The sequence below is a fragment of the Alexandromys fortis genome, unplaced genomic scaffold (assembly GCF_014885135.2).
Source record: "Alexandromys fortis isolate MF-2015 unplaced genomic scaffold, M_Fortis_MF-2015_v1.1 scaffold_102, whole genome shotgun sequence".
Lineage (NCBI taxonomy): Eukaryota > Metazoa > Chordata > Mammalia > Rodentia > Cricetidae > Alexandromys > Alexandromys fortis.
The window spans coordinates 5,833,074-5,857,576 of record NW_026067984.1 but is presented as its reverse complement, the minus strand read 5'-3'; the positions used below and the strand labels follow the sequence as shown (position 1 = coordinate 5,857,576).

The 24,503-nt window shown below is 42.7% G+C and overlaps 1 protein-coding gene across 4 annotated transcripts in view; it reads right to left on the bottom strand.

Annotated features, from left to right (window-relative positions):
- The window catches only part of Sh3d19 (SH3 domain containing 19), a 136,494-nt gene that overhangs the window by 59,102 nt on the left and 52,889 nt on the right, over nt 1-24,503 (bottom strand). For 3 of the 4 annotated variants that reach the window (XM_050158762.1, XM_050158761.1, XM_050158765.1), the window contains exon 2: nt 15,595-15,634. In XM_050158762.1, coding sequence (XP_050014719.1) covers nt 15,595-15,634 — 40 coding nt within the window. Of the gene's footprint in view, nt 1-15,594; nt 15,635-17,856; nt 17,943-24,503 lie in introns of those variants that run through there. The other variant, XM_050158763.1, reaches the window with a different exon arrangement.

Here is a 24,503-nt window from a genome sequence, read left to right as displayed (position 1 = left end):
GCGCGCGCGCGTGTGCACACACACACACACACACACACACACACACACACACACACACAGTGTAGTCCTATAGCCCTGACTGGCCTTGAACACCAATTCTCCCACCTTAACCCCCTGTAAAGGCTATGTTTTATTAAATTACTGTATTTGTATTTTTCTATTTATTGGGGTGGGGTTAATACCACTCATACGGAGGTCAGAGAGCAACTTGCAGAAGTCAGTTCTCTCCTTTGACTACGTGAATCCCAGGAATTAAACTTTACCTGCTGAGCCATCTTGTAGGTCCCAAGGTTATTTTCTCAACAAATAAAACCAATAAAAAGTGGACTGAATGCGTGGCTTGGTGGTAGAATGCAAGGTACTGGGTTTGCTCCCACCCAGAACAGACTTGACTTAATGCTGGGATTAAGCCTCTTGTTGTTCATGCAAATAATGTCTTCTCTTTTTCTCTAAGAGCACAAAGATGTCATCCGGGTGTAGGATGAGTGGAGCTGAGGGTTTATTCCCAAAGAGATGCAATCAGTTGTGAATTTGCTTATAGACAAACCTGATGTGGGATGCCCGTCTGTATGCTGCAAATATGTGTTGCTTTTATTGGTTGATGAATAAAGCTGCTTTGGCCTAGGACAGGGTAGAATATAGCTAGGCAGAAAAGCCAAACTGAATACAGGGAGGAAGAAGTCAGAGTCAAAGAAGACACCAGCAGCTTCCGGAAAAGCAAGATGTGAGGTAGCAAGCCACGAGTTTCGTAGTAAAATACAGAAAAATGGAAATGGGTTAATTTAAGTTGTAAGTGCTAGTTAATAATAAGCCTGAGCTAATAAGCTAAACAGTTTTTAATTAATTTTAAGCCTCAGAGTGGGTTATTTGGGAACTGGCAGGTGGGAGAAAAACATCCAGTTACACAAATCAGTCCTAATAAAAACAGAAAACCAAATCTCTAACTTCCCTTTAAGTAGCCTGAGAAAGTACCTTATCACGACATCAAAACCCACAGTTCCTTACAACCCCAGGCACCTCCAATCCAGACAAAACAAGCAGCCTCGGAAGGCTGCAGGGTAGCCTGGATGCGGCACCCACCCAGAGCCTGGCTGTTTTTAACTGTGTAGAATCTTATCACGATCAGACACCTGTCTCAAAATGACAGAACTCTTCAGGCCCATGATCAATGTTAACTGTGTGGCTATTTAAGACAAAACTTAACAAATATTAAAATATCAAAACCTTCTGCGTTAGAGAGGATCAAAGAGTTCTGACCTTGAAAAGCAGTGATGACCTCAAAACTCATTTAAGTGGGTTTAGTCTGCTCATCCAAGGTCCAAAGAGACCACTATGGTCAGTTTTCTGGTCATGGACCTTATATTTACATGCTCCCCTGAAGGCACTGCATAGCTGTCCAAAGTAGTTAATAGGGAGGTGAGCTTTAAGTAAATCCAGGTGGGTCTGATTCAGACAGCTGGAAAACCTCAAACACCTGGAAGAATGGCCAAGATCAAAAACACTGATGGCAACTTATGCTGGAGAGGTTGTAGCTGGTGGGAATGCAAGCTGGTACAGCCCCTTTGGATGTCAGTGTGGCGATTTCTCAGAAAATTAGGAAACAACCTTTCTCAAAACCGTGTATCCAAGTTTATCCTCCCGTCACTGCGTTTCAGGTATTTCCATGGCCTCCCTCCCTCCCTCCCTCCCTCCCTCCCTCCCTCTCTTCCTCCCTCCCTCTCTTCCTGTCCTGTCTTCCTTCCTAAAGTGTCTCATTATGAAGCCTCAAACTCTCAATCCTCCTGCCTCAGCCTCCTGAGTGCTACCCAGCTTCTTATTGTTAGTAAACGGTGTATATACCCAAAGGATGCTCAATTGTGCCACAGGACATGTGCTCAACTATGTTCATAGCAGCATTGTTTGTCATAGCCAGAACCTGGAAACAACCTAGATGCCCCTCTACTGAAGAATGGATAGGGAAAATGTGGTACATTTACACAATGGAGTACTACACAACAGAAAAAAATTATGGCATCTTGAAATTTGCAGGCAAATGGATGGATCTAGAAAACATCGTACTCACTCATAAGTGGCTTTTAGACATAAAGCAAAAAAAAAAAAAAAAACAGTCTACAATTCACAATCCCAGAGAACCTAGACAACAAAGAGGACCCTAAGAGAAACATACATGGATCTAATCTACATGGGAAGTAGAAAAAGACAAGATTTCCTGAGTAAATTGGGAGCATGGGGATCATGGGAAAGGGTACTAGGGGATGGGGGAGGAAGGGAGTGGAGCAGGAAAAAAATATAGCTTAATAAAAACAATTTAAAAAATTTAAGTCAAATCATTAAATCAAGTCCCAAACTGCTTATCTGTATTTTTTTGTCTATGAATTTCAGTATGAGGGATTTATCATGAGACAATCAGTGTCAGCCGATAAAATGCAAACATAGGAATGTTCACAGCACCGTTTACTAACAATAAGAAGCTGGGCAGCACTCAGGAGGCTGAGGCAGGAGGATTGAGAGTTTGAGGCTTCATAATGAGACACTTTAGGAAGGAAGACAGGACAGGGAGGGAGGGAGGGAGGGAGGGAGGGAGGGAAGAAGGAAGGGAGGGAGGGAGGCCATGGAAATACCTGAAACGCAGTGACGGGAGGATAAACTTGGATACACTGTAATTACAAGATAGAATACCACCAAAGAGTATGTTATGAAAACTGCTTGCATGTATCTATTTTTTTCAAAAAATATTTATTTATTATGTATACAATATTCTTTCTACCTGTATGCCTGCAGACCAGAAGAGGGCACCAGATCTCGTTACAGATGGTTGTGAGCCACCATGTGGTTGCTGGGAATTGAACTCAGAACCTTTGGAAGAGCAGGCAATGCTCTTAACCGCTGAGCCATCTCTTCAGCCCTTACATGTATCTATTGCTGTTTTGTGAAGAACTAAACCAGCGAGTATATAACAAGCATTTCCAGCAAAATGCCAAGCCGCCAATACACCGGCATTAGCTGCTTTTGAACCATCAGCAATAGTCTTTTTTCCTTGATGTTTTAAATAGACTTTCTACAATAAATATTTTAATTTTATAAAAAATTTTAAGCATAATTTTAAGAATATTTATTGAAATGGGAAAATTTTCATGAACTAATGAAATAAAAGCAGTAATTTTAAAACAGCATATTCATGAACCTCTTACCATATTAAAGTCAGAATCTATTTGAAAAAGATAAAATCAGAAAAATTACATTAGAATGTAATAATGATTAGCCATGGATGGGTATGATTAGATGATTTTCCTTTCTTTTATATACTTCTCCTTTCAAAAATTCCCATCATGAATATATTCTGCTTCATAATTAGAATAAAAACATGTAATTCTACTTCTTTTTTTTCCCTTAAAGAGCCATGATGTTAAAGATAGAACTCCCCAGATCAAAACACGGTGAAGAACACAGTTCAGTCTCTAAGGATTTCCTCTGTCCAGATCTCTTCAGGATCTGCTGGCGGACTAGTGCAATGGCTGGGGTAAGCGTTAGGTTCTGCCTACCGGCCTGCATTGCACCCCTGGTCTGCCTACGGGATGGGACGTGAGTGCCAAAGATATCCAGCCCTGGGCCCAGTGAGTTCCAGTCCCGGGGTCCAGTGAGCTCTAGTCCTGGGCCCAGTGAGTTCCAGTCCTAGGTTCACTGAGTTCTAGTCCTGGGTCCAGTGAGCTCCAGTCCTGGACCCAGTGAGCTCCAATCTGGGCCCAGTGAGCTCCGATCTGAACCCACTGAACTCCAGTCCTGATTTCTGGACTAACTCGGTTTTAGCGACAGGCTCCAGAAATCTCGGCTTTGGAGCTGCAGCTGTTGGCTGTCATTGAGACAGAGGTCTGAGGTCCAGGCTGACTGACTGTTTTTAGCCAACTCTGTCTAGGCTGAGATTCTTCTAAGATTTAGTTTGTTTTTGTAGTTTATAGTCCCAACCAATATACCTGAAAAAGGTGGTGTGTGCTCTGCCAGTGAGGGGCATATTTAAATAAAATTTAAAGCCGCGTTTTACAAGGATATTTATTGGTTGGGATAAACCATAACCTAAGGGCAGACTGAACCCACAAAGCTGCACACCAAGCTCACTCAACCAAAGTCTCTGTGCTATTGGCTTTGCAGAGCTGTAGATAAATTATTATAGTGCAGAAAGGTAAAGACCGAATACAAAATACAACCCAAGGAAAGAGAGGAACGAATTAAAGGGTCAGGAGTTCCATGTGTTCCGTGGCCATGCAGGCCTGTCTTGAGAGGACATAAATACAAGCAGGCTTGTCTAAAGCTAGCTGCCGGATGCTTAATTTGCTACTTCAGGAAAGCTCCCAAGTAAGTCTGATGGCAGCAGCAGGCCGGCTGATAAAACTTTTCAATTATCCAGCAGACACAATATAATGTTTCATTTCCATTCCATCACACCGCAGGGAAATGCTAAAGCCCCATTTCTTAAATCTACAATAAAACAGCACAATCCATATCATCCCATCTCCCCCTGCAAAAGGGTTCTTTCTTTCGCAAAAACCCATATGCACTTTAATTTTTCACCTTGTTTCAAACTTCACAGATCCTAGAGCAAAAGTAATGCTTCTGTTATAGCTCACAAAACATAATGCCAAGAGGTAATTACACACAAGCTATGGTTTATAGCGATACAGAAATCAAAACATATGGGCAGGGAAATGCTACACAATTACAGTCGTTAAATGGAGCCCAGGAGAGCATGGTGTTTTAGTAGACATACTTAGAAGGAGGGAAAAAAAAAAACCCAAGGTAAATCTTTTGTTCAGACATTCTACTTAAAACCATAATGAGATGCTGGTGACATGCCAAAGAGAAACCTCAACATCAGCCATGGGGACCAGTGCCTAGAACCAAGACCAACAATGGATACAGACCCTAAGAACAATGATCAACAACAGATACTAGTGCTGAGAACCACAATCACCAGCAGGTACCAATGCCGAGAACCATCAATGACAGGTACCAATGCCGAGAACCATCAATGATAGGAATCAATGCTCAGAACCGTCAATGACAGGTACCAATGCTCAGAACCATCAATGACAGGTACCAACGCTCAGAATCATCAATGACAGGTACCAATGCTCAGAACCATCAATGATAGGAATCAATGCTGAAAACCACCAAAAGACAGGTACCAATGCTGATACCTTGACTGCATGCCTTGCTGCAAATACCCATGGTGTGTTCAAAGTCAAGGTCAAACTTCTATTCTCTTCTATTGCCAAATCTCACTGCACTGGTCCACACGCCTCAGCTATGGTCCTGACTAAGGTTGTTCTTACTGCTGTGCCAAGCTGCACTCTTTCACATTTGGCTGGCAGCCTGAGTCCTTGAACTTTCTGTGTCATCCTAACAGAAGCGAAGTCTTATCTCATTACCCTCATCCCCACCCCAGCGAAACCCAGAGCTTACCTGCATGCCAGGAGGCACTGCACCGAGCTGAGCTGTACTGTACCCAAATTAGCATGGTTTTTTTGCTAGGAAGGTAAATAATCTTTTCCTTTTCTTTCTTCTTTTCCCTTCCTTTCCCTTCCTTTCCCTTCCCTTCCCCTCCCTCCCTCCCTTCCTTCCTTCCTTCCTTTTTCTCTTTCTTTCTTTCTTTCTTTCTTTCTTTCTTTCTTTCTTTCTTTCTTTCTTTCTTTCTTTCTTTTTTTTTTTTGAGACAGGGTTTCTCTGTGTAGCCCTGGCTAACCTGGAACTCACTCTGTAGACCAGGCTGGCCTCAAACTCACAGAGATCCTCCTGTCTCTGCCTCCCGAGTGCTGGGATTAAAAGCATGCACCACCACTGCCCAGCTTATGACTTGTATTTGTGAAGCTTAACAAACTCACTGTGAGGTTTGGAGAGATGGCTCAAGCACTTACTGCTCTTCCAGAGGACCTAGGTTCGATTCCCAGCACCTACATGGTAACTCACAACCTCTATAACTCCAGTTCCAGGGACTCTGACATTTCTTCTGGTTTATGTACAGACACATATGCAGATAAAACATCTATCTGTCGTCTGTCTATCTATCTATCTATCTATCTATCTATCTATCTATCTATCTATCTATTAAAACAAAACAAAACTCAATGTGTAGCCTTTAGCCACATTTGTTCAAGCATTACAGTCTTGCTTCTTTATTTTGATAGCTTCAGAAGCTTAGTCCTAGCGGTTCGTGTGGACGCTTAATGCCTGGATAATCAATGTTTCTAGCACCAGTTGTTGACAGCTCATTCTTCTGCTGATCTGTAACGCCGCTTCTGTCACATCCCACGGACAGTGGAAATAATAACCTGTCTGCGAGCGCTTCCCATTCTGTCCCAGTGACCTAGCGGCTGACAACACTGTCTTAATCACAGACGGCCATCTGCCTCCCCCTCTTGACTTTCAAAACACCTTTGCCACCTTTTCTCTTCATGATACATCTAGAGTCACTTAACGTTTCCTTTCAGGTGTGTGATTTTTAAACAAAATACCACTCAGTTTCCTGAATGGGCCCCAAAAGAAGATTATGATAGGTAATTTTAACAAGGCTTTAGGAATATCAAGATTCACGAAAGGTAAGTTTAAAGGTTTTATTTCACTGTCTCTTTCTTTGCTGCTGTAAATTATTTTCTTGTAGAAGATAAAATATTTGAGATAAAATATCTAGTTATTCCGTCCCCGTAAGTCACTGAGATCTATGATTTAAGGCTCGTGGGGTTGGTAAAAGAGTTCTAATCTTCTATTCGTGGCAATCATTGCCACAGGACTTAAATTCTTTATTATCTTTAGTTCTTACTTCCACCTAATTAGTTTCTTCAACACTGTTTCACAACGCTTTTTTTCCTAGATGTTATTAATAGCTGTGTCTTGGGGAGAAAGTTGCAAATTTAAATAACAATTTAATTTGATGTGTGCTAGAACTCTTGCTTAGATTTTTATAAAGTCCTTTGTATGTATTGAAAGAATGCTCTCGTTAGTATTTGTGAATGTTTTCCTATGCTGGGAGAAACATGCTCTACCAGGATTAAGAGAACAATAGAGATGATTAAGTTTGCTCAAAGATCAATCCTGGGTGTGGACTATATCCAGCTCTATTCAAAGTGACAATGGATTGGCTCTTGTTTCTGGATACCTAAAAGGTGAGCAAAGCTAGTAAACAACTTAGAATTAGATTTATTGTGAAGACCCTGGTCCACGGAGGGGGGTGAGAAGAGATGAACCTTAACCTTATAAATACTGGCGATCCATCTAAAACGAGATAAAGTCTTACCTATTGCTTTACTTTGAATAAGATACACTTTTGAAACTGACTCAAGTCCTTAAAAAAAAAAAGAATTATTTGAAAGTTTTATGTGTGGGTATGCGCACGTGAGTGCAAGTACCTGTAGAAGTCAGAAGAGGGCACCAGATCATCTGGAGCTGGAGTTACAAGCAATTGTGAGGGGCCCAGGAAACACAAACATTCTCTGAAAGAGCAGGAAGCTCTTAAAGCACTGAGTCATCTCTCCAGCACCCAAATTAAGACCCCTTCTTGAAACTCTTTGGGAGGCTCACAGACTAGACTCTAAGACGGGTATCCCACAATTTAAAAGAGAAAATAAAGTCAGGATTAAGCAGTATGTACTGGAATCAGGCCAGATATCAGCCACTGCATCAGCCTACTTTCTCTAGGTCTGCGTTCCACCCTCCCCACCCCAGGGACAAAGTGCTGCTAAAAACCCAGATGGGCCATAAGCCTTGGCAGCTGGCTGTGGTGCTACAAACAATTCACACTGCACTAAAACTTGCAAGAATAAAACCCTGGATTTATGGCTCCGGAATAAAAGAGAGCTCTGCCTGAGGAAAGTGCTTCATTCTTCTCCACCAACAGAGAACCTTAGTTTACTAAAACCACAAAAGTAATTACGGGGTGGGGGGGTGTTAACCCTTTGCAGGGTGTCTTTGTTTCTCTCAGTGATGCCTGGCTGGGTAAGGATGCTCTGACTAGGTCACTGAGGTTTGCCATCTTAAGCCTCACTCAGTGGAGCCTTTACCATGCTGATCTGCTAATATGACTCGTGTCCGCGTCACACCCTTAAAACCAGGGAGTGATTACTGTACCGTCACCTGATGTCCCAGCTGCACTTTCTCAGACATTATCTGGTATCAGAGCTGTCCTTAAAGGGATTTTAGGATTAGGATCAATAGCCATGATAGTGGTAATAGAAACCTGTCTGGTACTTAAAGGTATTATAAACCATACATACAACAATGACATAAGCAGACCCCTAAACTGACAACCAGGCATGACTGTGTAACTATGCACCTCTTTGTTTCTTACCCTGTCAAAATCTTTCAGTTTTACCCCATGTCTCTTGAATCATACCTACTTAGAAGAACCAGAAAAGGAGAATATATGCCCTTTTTCCATGGACACAGAATGAAGAATTGACAGTGGGAATGTACAGAAAAGAACTTAATGCTACCTGTGGGCTGCATATCAGATACCCTGCCTATTACATATTTACATTACAATTCATAACTGGCATAATTACAGTTATGAAATAGCAAAAAGTAATTATATGTGGGGGGGCGGTCACCACATGAGGAACTGTTGTGAGAGCTCCTTCAGCCAATAGCATTTAAGATACCAGCAAACTTGGGCGTGGCCTCTTATAATATAAATGCAGCTGTAAAGCCTGTCCTCCCTCTCTCTTGCTTCTGGCTCTCACTTCCAGCTGCTAGACTCTGTTCCTGTTCCCTGTTCATACAGAGGACTGTGATCTAAAACAGTGATCTGTGAGTCTCCCCTAAATAAATAACCCTTTATTATACGTAATTCTGAACTAGCGTGGGGTTATTCTGTATCTTCGGCCATCAAGGAACTGTATGTATTAAAGGGTCACAGCATTGGGAAGGTTGAGAACCACTGGCTGACAGACTAGTAAGAAACAAGAAAGTCACCTAATGTACATTACCAGAAGGCAAATGGCATGGCTTCCTTCTGATAGGCAAAGCACACAGAGTGGAGAGAAAAAGGATCTTTTGCATTCTCCTAACTTGGAAGTGCTGTGACGGTTAGCTTATAGTGCCAACTTGCCAACCTAGAATCACCTGGTGTGGTAGTCTGAACGAAAATGTCCCCCACGGTCTCAGGCATCTGAACACTTGATTCCCAATCCGTGTCACTCTTTAGAGAAGATTTAGGCAGTCTAGCCTTGCGTGAGGAAGTATGTCACGGGAGGCGAGCTTTGAGATGCAAAGGCTCATGCCACCTCCAGTTCACTCTCTCGGCTTTGTTTGCGGTTCAAGATGTGAGGCCTTAGTTTCTGTCCTGACACCATGCCTGCTATCTTCTGCCAGAATGCCTCCACCATCATAGACCCTAACCATCTAGCACTTTAAGCAAAATACACTTCCTTCTCTAAGTTGCCTTGGTCATGGTATTTTATCACATCGGCGGGAAATGAACTGGTTCGCTTGGGAAGACAGCCTCAATTGAGGGATTGTTCCTATTTGGCTGTCTTGATTGCTAATTGACTGTAGGACTACTTAGGGGATTGTCTTGATTGTTAATTGATGTGGAAAAGACCCAGCCCATTTGGGAGGCACCATTCCCTGGGCAGGGAGTCCTGAACTAGGCAGGATAGGAGCAAGCCAGATGAGAGAAACAATCTGTAATCTGTGACTGTAAATCAAATAAGCCCTTTCCTCCCTACATTACTTTCTGTCAGTGTGTTCATCTGCAACAGAAACTAGAAACCCACCACCTTCAGCTAATAAAACCTAGGACTTACATGGCTAATATGTTTTAGCAGGCAGCAGCAAAACCTGGGGTGGGTCCTGACCTTCAAAGAAAAAGATGAAAGGAGACTCTGTTCTACACACAGGGGTTTTTGTTTTTTTGTTTTTTAAGTGTGAAAAAAGAACAAAGAAATCCAGCCTGCAAACCTTGAATCTTCCTGGAAAAGGAAGGGTTGAGAAGAGCGTCTACCAGGTCCCTCCTGTTTTACTCTCATCTCTCAGGGGTGCCAGAACCTCTAGGCTCCTACTGCGCTTCGGGGTCCAGTTCTGAGTTGACCTGGTTTCTGCTCTAATGGAGGAAGAGTGACCCCGTGGAACCCATCCCGTCGATGGCAATGCTACCTTAGAGGAAGTGGATGAAGGCCTGAAGCCCCAGGGATCCCACACTTTTCAGAAATCACCAGATGATCAATGACTTTCTCCAAGCTTTTGCCATCAAAGCCCCAGAGAAAGAAATGCCCAGCGTGATAGAGATAACGCTGACCATCAGTGAACTAAAGCTGGCACTGGCTCCTCGTGCAGATGGCAGCACAGTGGATGGGCGAAACCCTCCACTTGAAATAGCCATGCACAGGAACATTTGAGACATTAGCAGCAACATCTAAGGGCCCATCTAAGAAGCTACGTGTGGAAGAGAGACTGAGGCAGGAGAATCTCAAACTGAAGGTCAGCCTGGACTTACGGAGTGAGTTCAAGAGGCTGTTTAAAAATAAGAAAGCCTATCTCGAGAAAGCAAGAAAGAGGCTGAGTGTACCCTAAGAAGCAGATGTGTGTGGTTAGAGTGAATAGATGAATCCAGGAGTCATGCTTTTCCAACTCGAGTTGGTGCTTTCACCCACCTTAGTCCCTCTCTTATTCAATGGGGTTGGCTGCTCTGAACGAACCCAAGTGGCCGGTTTTGATCCTGAGCAGTCAGATCCATGATTCTGCCATCTTCAGCGTCTGCCACCCCCTTCCTTTGAATCCAGCTCCAAACTCAGCAGCCAGAACAGGGCTCCCTCAAGCAAATATTTATGGGTTACTAAGCAAGCGAGGGGCTGAAGCAACTCAAAGAATAACTTAGTCACACAGGAATCTTTTTCTATTTTCTCCCTAGTGCTGGCTATGTTAGCTTCCCTTCACAGTATCTGCTCACAGAACAGTGTCTCTTTGATCAGCGCTGACAGCAAATTCTTCCTCATATTGTGTAGAGTTCCATTCCCCTTAAAGTTCTGTCCTCAGAGGCACATTCGTCTCCTGGGACTTCTGCGAACACTCAGGCAGTTCTTGCCGCTGCGACTTCCTACTCTGAAATTTCCCAGTCAGGGCTTGGAGACACTTCAGTGGGTAAACTGCTTGCTATGCAAGCATTAGAACCTGAGTTCAAACCCCAGCATCCAAAACCAGGTGTGTCAGTAAGCCCAGGGGTGGGGTGCAGAGCCAAGTGAGTCCCTGGGGCTTGCTGGTCAGTCAGCCTAGGCTAAGGGGTGAGCGGCAGGTGCCCTACAGGACGGTCTTAAAAACGAAATGGTGAACAGCACCAAGGAACAATGCCCAAGGCTGACCTCTGTCCGGATGTTCATACATGCATTGTACTTGCCTAAATACACGCATGACAAATGCTCACGTCTATAAACAGACTGAAGAAACAATAAAATTCTCAGGCATTTGTGCCTTTCTTCTATGCACAAATCACGAATATTCTCCTCTGATACGTCTGCCTCTTCATCTGCCCTTGTTTTGTTCCCATGAATCATTCGAGAGTAGACCGTAAACATAAAACATGTCACCCCGATACTCTGGCAGCTGTCTACCGTGAATGACAGTCTTATCTCTACCTAATAAGCAATGTTTACGAATGAGACCCCCATTGAAGCTTCCCTACTTGCCTCTCCTTCAATTTCTTTCTTTAAAATTGGAGGTGTTTTGAGTTTGTTTCTTTTCTCTTTTTGTGTGTTGTGTGTGTGGTGGGGAGGGTATTTTCCATCTCAGTTTCTAAAAATCAGATGTACATACCATATTTACCTGCTAATGTCTCTTTTAATCGTATGCATGTATGTTTGTATGCGTGCATGCATTAGGCTGGCTTGGAACTCAGAATCCTCTTGTCTCTGCTTCCTGAGAACTGAGATTACAGGTGTCTGGCTCTTTTAGCTTTTTTTTTTTTTAATGTAAAACTTCGACCCAGCCTCTGTGTCTTTTGAGACAGTCTACTCCAGAGCCCTCTCCCTGTCTCCTAAGCACAGTGTGTGCAGCTGACTGCACCAACTGGAGACACTGCCAGGCTCTTGCTGGTGACCCCTTGATGAAGGTGGTAACTTCCCCTTGTGCGGCTGAAAACTCTGCTCTAGGGTGACCCTTTAAGGTCATACAAACATCAGCCTCCCAACAACTCTGGAGAAGTGTTAATGGTCACCCATGATCCTTGCCTTAGTCAACAACGGCACAGAAAACTGCACAGTGATGGTTTTGCAACACTATCATTCCTTTTACATGGATTTAAAAAATTTCAGTATATTTTAATCCAGTCAGGCTGGTACATGCTTTTAATCCCAGTATTCAGAGGCAGAGGCAGGAATATCCCTGTGAGTTTAGACCAGCCAGAGTTACATAATGAGACCCTGTTGCAAATATATTCATACATATAAATGTGTAAAATATATACAAATATATATTTAAAATTTATTATCTTATTTTTAAGTACTCAAATCATCCTGAATTTGTTTGGCTATCCTCCTAAACCTACTGTGTGTGTGTGTCTTTAATGATTGTTCCCATCTTATGTTTTGAGACAGGGTCTCTCACTGACCCTGGGGCTCACTGAATGGATAAGTTGTCTGGTCAGCAAGCCTAGGGGCCCTCCTGCCTTCACTTTCCCAGTGATTACAGGCCTGTGTGGCTATGCCTGGATTTTATTTGTTTGTTTGTTTTTAAGACAGGTGCTAGAAATCCAACTCAGGTCCATGTGTTTGGGTAGCAAGCACTCCACTGATCGATCCATCTCCCCAAAGCCCCTAGCATGTGTATTTGGCCAAGACTCCTTCAGCTGGGCTTTTCATTTCTACTGGGAGTCAAGACTCACTTTGTGTACTTCCCTTCCCAGACCTGAAATCAGAGATACCTCCAACCTTCAGGACTACGTTCATGTAGGGGACAGTAACTATGAAAAACAATTCTGGTCTCCTTTTATATGTCAGTCTCCAGGTTTTTGAAGTCAGATACCATTTCTTTCCCAAACACCCACATTGGTTACACTGCCCCAGTCTTCCCATGATTTAGCTGTGTTTCCCCTCCTCCTGTCTCAAGTCAGCTGCTGCGTCTGGGACCAGAGAGTCCCAGCGTGGCTATGCACCAGAAATGCCAGAGGCCTTAACTAAAACATAGTCTTCAAGGACCCACTCCAGACTGCCTGAGTAAGCTCTCTGGGACCAGGCGTGAGATCCTACTTCGTGTTTTAAGCTGCCCCTCTGATATCAATATATCCACTCTTTTTATAGGTCTGTGAACCCATGGCACTAAGCCTCTTCTCCTTCCGTATAATTCAGCAGCACAGATCTTTGGGGAGCGTGGTAGCGAGCGCCAAGGTTTCCACTCATGGTAAATCTATGAGGAGCTAAATTTTCACTTTTTTAAAACATGCTGCTCCTCCTACCATTAACATCCTACCTCCTCCTGTCTTTTATGTCATTTATGTTTCAGAGTAAGGGTCTGTATTAAAATTTATACTGCTCAATTCATCTCAGCCTTCAGTGTGCCAATTCTTGGTCTGTACTATCCTAACTATTTTTAAAATTTTCTCTTCCAGCTTTGTGGCCTCATGGGCCAAGGGGATGACTCCGCAAGCAAAGGCGCTTGCGGCCAAGCCTGATGAACTGAGTCACCAGGAGCCCACAGAGGAAGGAAAGAACTGACTCCCAAAGCTTTTCTTTTGACCCCACAAGGACTGTGCCATGCAATAACCCGACTTAATAAATCATCCATAGATAAAGTATACCCTCAAAGTTCTCTTACATTGCTTTTCTTCTTCTTCTTTTTTTTTAATTTGTATTTGAAAAAGAATAAAAAAAATAAAATCAGGCTTACAGGAATATTAAGATGTCCCAGCAGGTAAAGCGCTTGCCACTACACCTGACAGCCTGAGTGTGACCCAAAGAACACGGTAGGAGAGAACGAACTCCTGCAGAGTTGTACTTTGATTACCATACCCAGGCCATGACATGCACGCCCACATGATGCACACACACACATGCATACACACACACAAACACATGTGTATCCACCATATACACACCAGTCACATGTACACACACACACACGCATACACACAGACACACCCAACACATGCTCACCCACCATAGGTATATACACATGTATTTATACATACATGCATGCCCCCACATACCTACCATATACATACCAGCCACATGCACACACATATGTATATACACAGGCACACCCACTACATACATGCACACACATACACAAACACACCCACATATATTATATATACAATCATTATATATACATGCACATCCATATACACACCCACCCAACACATATGTAGTACATTCACACAAATGTACACATACAAATATATAATATAGTAATGATTTTTATGTCCGTCAAGACTCAGAACCAGCCATACATAAAGAGTGAATTATTATAATGTATTCATTATACCTGAAGAAAGGTCAATATTACAGACACTCGGCTATGTTCTTTCAGATAATTTTATATTTTTTGATTCACTGAACTCAGTACAAGTTAGAATTTGACCCCTTTGGAACAGCATTAGGGTATAGTTTACCAGTATAAATGTAATAAATGTATTAATACTAATTTATCAATTTCCACAAAATAAAATGTAAAGAGGAGTGAACTATAGAATATGAGAAAGTAATAGTAGAAAAATTATAGTTTTCTTGAAATTGATTTAAAATATCTAGAATAATCTGCCAGTCTTACTTAAGAAGAAAGAAGAAAAAGTCAGATCCTATCTTTTCAAGTTTGAGAAGATTCTTAGAAATATTATTTGGTTCTGGTGAAGGTTGGTTTTTGTTTGTTTGTTTTTTAATGCTTTGTAATTATAAAAAAGTTTCGGGCATGATGATGCACAGCTTTAACCCCAGCACTAGTGGGGCAGAAGCAGACAGATCCCTGTGAGTTCAAGACCAGCCTGGTCTATATATCAAGTTCTGGGACAGCCAGAGCTACATAGAAAAACCCTGACTCAAACAAAAACAAACCCAAAATTTTCTGGGGCAAAATGGCTCAGCAGGTAAAGGTACTTGCCATAGAATCCTGACAGCCTGACTTCGATCTTGTGACCCCATAAAAGTGGAAGGAGAGAATGACTTTCCAAAGTTGTCCCCTAACCTATGCATGCTTCAGCATGTACCCCGACCCCTAGGCATACACACTGACATACGCACACAACGATGACATTTAAAAAGTATTTTTTGAGTTCCTATGTTGAGTCTGTGTTGACGTTTTAACTAGGAAATCAGCAATGTGCATTTTAAAACATTGGTTAGAAGGAAGAGAGGGAATTGAGTTATAAAAGGAAGAGAATGGGAATGTTTTATGAAGCTGTATCTGTCCCTGAAAGGAATCCTCAGGGTAAAACACTGTCCACGACTCGGCGACTTCACAGGGTTTTGCTCAGAGAACGAAGGACATTTTTCTTGTGAAGCTTCTCTGACTGCCATAACTGAGTTCAATAAAACAGTCACCCTAAAAAGGACAGCTTCATTGCTTCCAAATAGTTTTTCAAAGAAGGGACTTTAAATAGAGTCATTAAACACTATAAACTCATACCTTGAAGAACGATGTTCTGGCTTATGTCGCTCGTTACGATCTGCAAAGAAAGGAGACAGTCACAAGTCAGCACGGGCGTTACAGTCACAGGGAAGGAGCTGAATATCCCAGCGGCCACACCACTGGGTCTCACAAAGCACTGGTCAGGGCAGCTGTGTGTTTTCCAGTGCTCTTCGTTGGAGTGGAGAGGATCTGCCTGACACGGACGTCAAAAGCAGGCAACACAGGACACATAAAACCTTTTGGTGGTTTGTTAAAATTATCTGTTCGGAAAATATTAACATCACCACGTTTCAGTTTTAAGGCTTAGAAGATCTTTGCTCTGTTAAAGACTTTGCTGAAACTAAAAAAGACTTAGCTGGAGAAAGTAAGGAAACAGAAAAGCCACAGATTACTCAGCTCCAAAAAATCATTCCATGAATCATGGTTGGCAGGGGCTCCTAACAGAACGGGAGGGGGCAAAGTGAGCAGCTGGCAACATCTGCAAATACACAAATACAGCCTTAACTCTCTCCTATCCAGAACGCTCAAGAACGCTCTGTGGATAATTAGCTACGACGTGGTACACAAAAAACATCCCAGTTGTCACAACAGAGAAGGAAGGAGTTTTCGGGACGAGAGAGCAGGGATGCTGTTAGTTGTCCGAAAGTGGCAGGGTAACGCCCTAAGATGTCAGCTGTGCTCTGGGTGAGAAAGGCAGCTGTGTGTTAGAGTTCAGGGGCCTAACTTGCTCAAAAGTGATTTTCTTTTTTTTTTCCTTTTTTTTTATTTTATTGAGAATAAGAAAAAAAAAGTATCCGCCTCCTCCCAGCCTCCCATTTCCCTCCCCCNTTAGAAATAGTGGACACTAAGTCTCTTTGAAGTCAAGTTCCACTATCACATAATCCTGGATGTTTTGCTGGATATTTTAGGTCAACAAATACTTATTCACTAGAGGTCATGATAACCTTCAGTATTTATGCTTTCTTTGGATCATAAAACTTTCAACCACTAAATTTCTTGCTTTGCTATTGTAATGTTAAGTAGTCATATTGATCTACATTCCTCATTAAAATCGTAATTGCTGGCTAGTCACACTGAAAACAACACATTTCAAGTTGAAAATTATAAGGATAAAGTTACTAAATGCATATGAGTCAAATAGATGGATCTTTTTTTTTATTGAGAATAAGAAAAAAAAAGTTTCCGCCTCCTCCCAGCCTCCCATTTCCCTCCCCCTCCCCCCACTCTTCTCCCCTCCCCCCTCTCTTCTCCCCCTCCCCCCACTCCTCTCCCCCTCCCTCTCCTATCCTCAAAAGTGATTTTCTAGACTGTTACAAAGTACTATGAATCAACTCGAAAACCATCCTATGAAAGAGGGCCACAAAACACCCAAGTTGCTCATTTGAGTCCAAATAACAACTGTTCTTTGGTAAATGCTTCAAAATAACAAAGGAGACCGAAGAAAGCCACAATTCAACACTGAAAGAAATAAGAAAACCACAACATAGTCCCACCCGACTGTAAAAGGAACCCTAAGGGAATACTACCAAAGCACACTTTTCTGTAATATCTTCTGAATCAATGCCAACAAGGAACAAGTAATTTAAACATAAAGCAAAGATTAGACAATAACCACTACACCCAATTTCAGAATTTCATTGAATGGTAAGACTGTACCCTAAGAAGAAAGAGGTGGAAAGGAATAAGACACACTAAGGTGCATGAATATTCAGTCTTTCTGCACTGGGTTTATAATAAAAAAATTATTCATGTGTGTATGTATGTGTGCGTGTGTATGTGTGTGTGTGTGCGCCATCAGTTCTCTCCTTCCACTGCTGGTTCTAGGGACCAGACTCAGCCAGCAGTCTTGCATGACCAAAACTCTCACCGGCTGCAGCACTTTCACCCACTGAGCCACCTCACCCACCCAAGAAATGCCTTTTCGAGCCCAAGAATTAGTATATACTAAGACACCGTTTTCTGAATGAGAAGTAGATTCGTGGTCAGACATGTTTGTTTAGATGCTCTGCCCTTTAGGTATACAATTGCTCATGTTTCTGGTTCTAATTTCTACACACTGAATGTGACTTTGCCTTTAAAAACAGTCTTAATGTCCTCATTCTACTCCTCCCTTAAACAAAAACAACAGCAGACTTCCCACTTGTTGAGTATTAAAGTCGTAGTAATGCGTGGTATATTTTAGCTTGCTTGTTTTGGTTAACAAAAGTAAAGCCAGAAACTTGATCGGAGCAGTTATCCTCTTAAAGCAGCAGCTCTTACCTGTGGGCTAGCAAGGAGATAAAACTCTGCCTGGGTGTTGCTGCTCCAGGGGTGATCCTGGTTTCAGGCAGTTTGTTTATCTAGGCGTGTGCTAGCGTGATCCCTCACTAATCTTCCCCATGGCACAACACACAAGAGGAGGGAGAAACAGAGTCACGAGTATGTAAACAAGCCTCAGCAGCCAAGGATTTCCCTGCAGGGCCCATTCTGATTGGCAGATGTGCTATGACCAGTCTGCACATCTGGAGTGCGGCCACTCAGGAAGTGGATGGCTCGCATCTCTCCTCCGTTCTTGGTTCAAACAGGAAATCCTACGGTCATTTTGGTACTTTCTGCTCTAAGAAAGCACAAACGCCTTCCTTCCCACAGTGTTACACTGGTAAAATAAAATCCAAGAAAATGACTTGATTAACTGTTGGAAGACACTGAAACATTTCCCACAAGTTCACTTAGTGTTACGGATCAGATTCCCATGTCAATACATATGCAGTGTTTATAGTGTGTTACTCCTAGGAACCAACACGGTGATGAGTTAGAGATAAAAGTGAATTATCCATTGCTTACAATATCCCCAGACCCTCAACTTTCAACAATAGGGAAAAAAGTGAAACACACATCCTCACCTTGTTCTTTTTTTCCCCAAAGGATACAGATAAACTCACTGCACATTTGGTGATCATGTCCTCTTTTAGCTAGAATGCATATAAATATGTGGAGTGTGTGTGTGTGTGTGTGTGTGTTGTCTGTGTCTGATGTTTATCCTTTTCAAATACCCTTATAGTTTATGGACTTCTATTTTAAGCAAAGCAATTTCCACAACAGGGAAGAATATTGTGCAACTGTCAAGAAATATATTATTGTGATTATTTTGTTCCAAAAGCCAAGACTGAAGAAAACAAACCACTGAGAGAAGAGTCAGGCTCTACTTTCTTGCCAACAGTGAAAAAAACCAACCAGTGGGATAAAACCTTAAGAAGAACATGAACTGAGGGCAAACATGGAAATTTTATCTCGGACACACACACAGTGCTTAAAGTGTATGAATTTCATTTATTTCAAATCAAATACTTCTTAATATGTTCTCCATTCCTTTAAAACCCTCTCTAAATTTTAAATAATTGGAAAAGGATGTATGTGCAGAAAGAAGGTTTCTGGACTTATGCATATTTAGCGATGATATGAATATCTATCGGCTCAAAGACTTTCCATCGAAGAGTCACCAAAATTAAAAAGCTCCAAGTATTTATCTATCAAATATTGCATATCATAGAAAACACCTCAGAATTAAACTTCAGAGTGCACCAAGAAAACTGCAATGGCTTAGGTCATGCAAAGTCTAAAAGCGTGCCCTCCGTGTGAGGATTTTGTAGCTATACTGTATAACTAACACACACACACACAAATACATGTACACGCATGCACGCGCACAGACACACACACATTATATTCCCTGTCCCACTCATCTACTTATTAACCTCTTGGTTATTAAAGCTATTTGAAATGGCAGAATATCCCACACACAGAACAAAGGAAACGAAGCAGCCGGGCAGTGGTGGCGCACGCCTTTAATCCCAGCACTCGGGAGGCAGAGGCAGGTGGATCTCTGTGAGTTCGAGACCAGCCTGGTCTACAGAGCTAGTTCCAGGACAGGCTCCAAAGCCACAGAGAAACCCTGTCTTGAAAAAACAAACAAACAAACAAAAAAAAACCAAACCAAAACAAAACAAAAAAACAACAAAAAAAAAGGAAACGAAGCAGAGCTGATCGTCTTCTGATGTGTCTGTGATGTGTGAAGATGGAGGGTATGACGGAGAACCCACGGTACACAGGAGAAATGAGCAGGGTGGTAGCAAACTGTCTTAGGTCTGGGAACTCCAGGCTGCGTACATTTTTCTCTTTCAAGACAACTTCTGGTTTTAAGACACAGAGTACATGGATTTTAGTTACTCTCTACTGCTGTGATAAGACACTGTGCTATGGCAAGTCGCAGAAGACTTTATCTGGGCCACAGAGTTTCAGAGGGCGAGTTCACGACCATCACGGTGAAAAGCACGGCAGAGAGCAGACAGGTGTAGTACTGGGGCAGTGGCTGAGAGCTTACACCCTGACCCACACGTAGGAGGCAAAGCGAGCCAACTGGGAGTGGTGTGGCCTTTTGAGTCCCATCGACTGGGGGCCAAGTATTCAAATATATGCGCCCATGGGGGCCACTCTCGTCTAAACTACCAGCGCGTATGATCCAGCGTTTATGTGTTTAGATGGTACACCACTTGGGACTCCTCTGACAAGGGCAGCTTTGGGGGAACAACCACGCAGACCCCACCATTCAGGGTGACTGAATCTAAGATGACAAACACTTTGAAATGAAGATGACAAGAACGTAATCTTTTGCTTCGGTTAAAACTTAAGAAGAATGGGCAATGTAGAACATGCCAGAACCTGTTGTAAGATATTCAGGCTTTGATGATTTGGCTTTGATCACTGAACTGGAGAGAAAAATCAAACCTCACTGAGTAGAGACTAGCTTACGTTTGTAGCTGAAGTCAGAAAGGTCTTACATTGTTCTTTGAAGTGAGGGGCAAGAATCAATCTCCAGAAAGAACACCGGATAAACTCACAGCAGAGTGGGAAGCAGTGCGAAGAGAATCTCTTCCACACCTCACACTCGAGTGTCGTCAAAATGTCCCTATTGTTTGGTCAGAAGCATCACCTCAGCTCCCTAACACCCATTTATACAAAAAGTCTGGATTGTTTGCCTGGGGCTTTACCCCAGCTCCTGGCATAAGCCCCTTCCCCTGGGAAGCTGCCTTAGTCCAAACCCTCCGAGAAAGCCCGTCAAATGGTGACCCCTCCCCAGGGGAAGGCTGGGACCACTCCCACAGGCTATTTAAACTGCCCCCCAGAGAATGAACACAGGTCTCCAGGTTTCGTGTGGTCTTCCCTTCTCTGTTTCCCTGGGGTCACCCAGGAGTAAGGACTTTTATTAAACATGGGCATCTTTTAATTCAGCTTAATTTGGTCTGATTGCAATTATTTACACTGATGGAGAGGCTCGTCTAAGAGAAAATACCTAACATCTATGAGGGGAAAAAAAGCTTTTAAGAGATTCTGTATCAATACTCCTAAGCATGTAACCAATTCTAGCATGAGTGTTTGTATATGTTTGGTTCCGTGGTTCTCATCCTGTGGGTTGCTACCCTCTGGGGGTTGATTGGCCTTTTCACAGGGGTCACCTAAGACCATTGAAAAACACACACACTTACATTATGATTTATAACAGTGGCAAGACTGAAGTAACAATGAAAATAATTTTATGGTTGGGGTTACCACAACATGACAACATGAAGAACTATATTAAAGGGTCACAGCATCAGGAAGGTTGAGAACTACTGGTTTAAATTTTATTATGTGTGTATGTGTCTGGTATATGTGTGTCTGTGTGTGTATATGTGGGGGGTCACACACATGCTATGGCACATGTCATCTCAGAGGACAGTGTTCAGAAGTTGGTTCTCTTCTTCTGTGCTGGAAGCTGGAGACTGAATCCAGGTCTATTCAAGCTATCTCACCAGCCCTGAAATGTGTGCATGAGTGCACGTGTATGTGTGTGCATGCGTGTGTGCGTGTGTCTGTATTTTGAGACATGGTCTCGTCATACAGTTTTGGCTAGTTTGTAACTCTGTATAGACCAGACTAGCCAAGAACTCAGAAGTCTGCCTGTCTCTGACTCCCAAGTTCACCCCATGCCCAGTCTTACTATGGTGCCTACACTGGTCTCAAATGATACCTCAGCCTCCCTAGCAGGTAGAATTAACAGACATGCACTTGTCTCCACATCTAGCTTATTCTGTTATTTCAAAAACATAGACAGATCCCATACAAATCCTTTAATAATTTAATTTTAATGGAAGGGCACACATATCTGAAAAAAGGCGTAGCCATGCGCTATGTAAGATTGTAAAAGACCACATATATACCTTGTGGCAGAAATTCATGTTGGCCCGGTGCCTGAGGGTTAGCAAGTAACCCTTGCTCACCATGAACTCCCATTGGGCTATACCTGGCCTAGCTCTTAATCCATTTGCTCAGCCCCTAATCCATTCTTTGTGTTACAGATACCTTTTGTTGCCCTATGGGAATCTTGATTGAGAGTTTCCCATGGATACAAAGCTAATGCAAAACTTGGTTTAGAGGAGACGTGAAAAAACCGTGGTACCTCATGAATCAGGTATTTGCACCTGGCATTGTATTTTCAGAAACTTCATTCATTTTGTCTTGAGATATAGAAATCTACGAGCTAAAGTGTAAACACAGGAAAAAATAAAGATGCCAAGAGGCAAAGGGAAAGCCCTTCAGTTCAGGAAGACTGAGCCCCCTGCAGCCGTAGAGGCTAAGTTCATTCTTAAGGTGTCTCTGAGTCTTCATTTCAGGGACCCAGGTGAACCTACACACCCACATCAAGTTACAGGCGACATGCATTGGTGGTTCCCACATGATCTGATGGAGCTAAAAGTTCCTCTCATATTGTCACAGTGCAATGCATTTATAGGATGCCGCGTAAACAAACCCTGTCACTCATGAGAGGGTAGTACAAGCAATTAGCAGAACACATAATCATGACTTTGTTGCTGGCTTAGATAGTCATTGTCCTATATTTTTAATCACTATTTTAGAGTGTATCCCTTCACTGTAATAAAAATTTACTGTAATACAGCACGTGGCAGCCTCGTGCATCTTGTATCTACTGCATCTCTTGACTGCGTCAAGGGGTTTCATTTAGTAACTGATCTCCACTGCCTGGCTCCATGTCAGTCACTCTGTGATATGCACATAACTAAGAACCTGCCTGATGACACATTTTTCATACACATTATATCCCCATCATTAGCAACCCAAGCTAGTATTTGCCCAACAACGTTATTGCTTTTTATTTATGATAAGCAACTTAAATAAAACAATGAACCCATCCATTACATGATGGAACAAAAACATTCAGGGCTCATGAGTCCTTGACGACTCTTTAAAAGACAGCAAGCTGATTTGACACAGATAGAATGTGGGTGGAATTTTACATGTTATAAAGAGTGTCACAGGCTTTTCTAAAATTTCAAACAAACAAACAGAAAACATACTAGGGTGTTTGGGAAAGCTCAGCAGGTCAAGGAGCTTGCTTGACCTGAGAACCCAAGTTCCATCTCTGGGATCCCCACGGTGGCAGAAGAGAACCAATTCTCCCAAGTTGTTCCCCAATGTCCACATGTACACCCCTGCACAATACATCAAATGAATGTAATGAAAAGAAATGCATTCTATATATACATCGTCTTTAAGAATCCTGTTCCATGCATATGTGTGTAGACCAGGCTGGCCATGAACTCAGAGATCTGCCTGCCTCTGCTGCCCAGCTTTGTTCTAGTGTGTCTGTAAGGTTCCTACAGTGATAGGTATAATGGTGTATTAATTATAGGTTTTCTAATAACTAGTTTCTTTCTATGCAGTGCCGGGGATCAAACCCAAGGCCTTCCTCAAACTAAGGAAGTAATTGTTCTACCATCGAGTCCCTCCCCCCCCCCCCCCGCCCCACAATGCAGCCCACTATTTCTTGTTGAACTCAGGTAAGAAAGACCCATTCTCCTCATTAAAAGGCCAGGAGATTAATGAGAACCTCTGCCAAGCTATGACAGGAGAAATTTAGGCATATGACAGAGCATTTTACATGATCTCTGCCCCTTTTCTAAATCTAATTAGAAACCCTAAACTCACTAAAGCATAGCACCTTAATCAAGGGAGGAGAAATGAGTATGGAAGGGAACTTCACTTTTCAAAATAGGATTTTTGACTAAACAGCAGCAGCTGGAGCGATCTGTCTGCTCCTGCCTCACCCAGTGTTTCTACTCCCTCTAGGTTCTTATCAGCTCTCCTCTCCTCCGGGTGTTGTGTCCCGACTGGGTTTTCTGGTTCTGGCTTTTTCAATCCTGCCATATTGCTTGCCAGAGAAATCTAGGTCTCAGCAAAACTACAAATCATGGCATGCCATACAGCCGGAGAAGACTGAGATAACAGGGACACCCTTCACACGCTACCTATGCTTTTAAGACCTCGTAAGCATCAGCCACCATCATGTCAGAGGGCCACAGTGAACTAGCTGTAGCCACTCATGTAATGATTCTATGAGTTATTTATGCTCAGCCAGTTTTCTCAGCTGTAAAAGGTGAGAGATTACTTCACAGAATTTCTGTAAGGACACATAAACTATCTAAAGGCTTTAAATGCTTAGCTTAGTATCTAGAAAAAAGTCTACTGTTATTACCGTGTGTGTGTGTTACTTGCTATATTGTTTTCACTGTTCTTGATTCAGGGTCTCTTGCTGAATTTGGAGTTCATCGATTTGGCCAGGCTGGTTGGCCAATGAGCTCCAGAATCTGCCTGTCTCCACCTCCTGAGCACTGCTAATATGAATGATACATGCCTCTGTGGTGGGCTTTTATGTGGGTCCTGGGGATCCACCCCAGAAGTCAAACTTTACTGACGGAGCCATAGTCCCAGCCCAACAGAGCAATGTTTGGAAGCATCACCCCAGCCCCTGACATCCATTCTGGGGCGATGCTTCCAATGAAACAAGCAGAACGTTGAAATCTCTTTCTGAC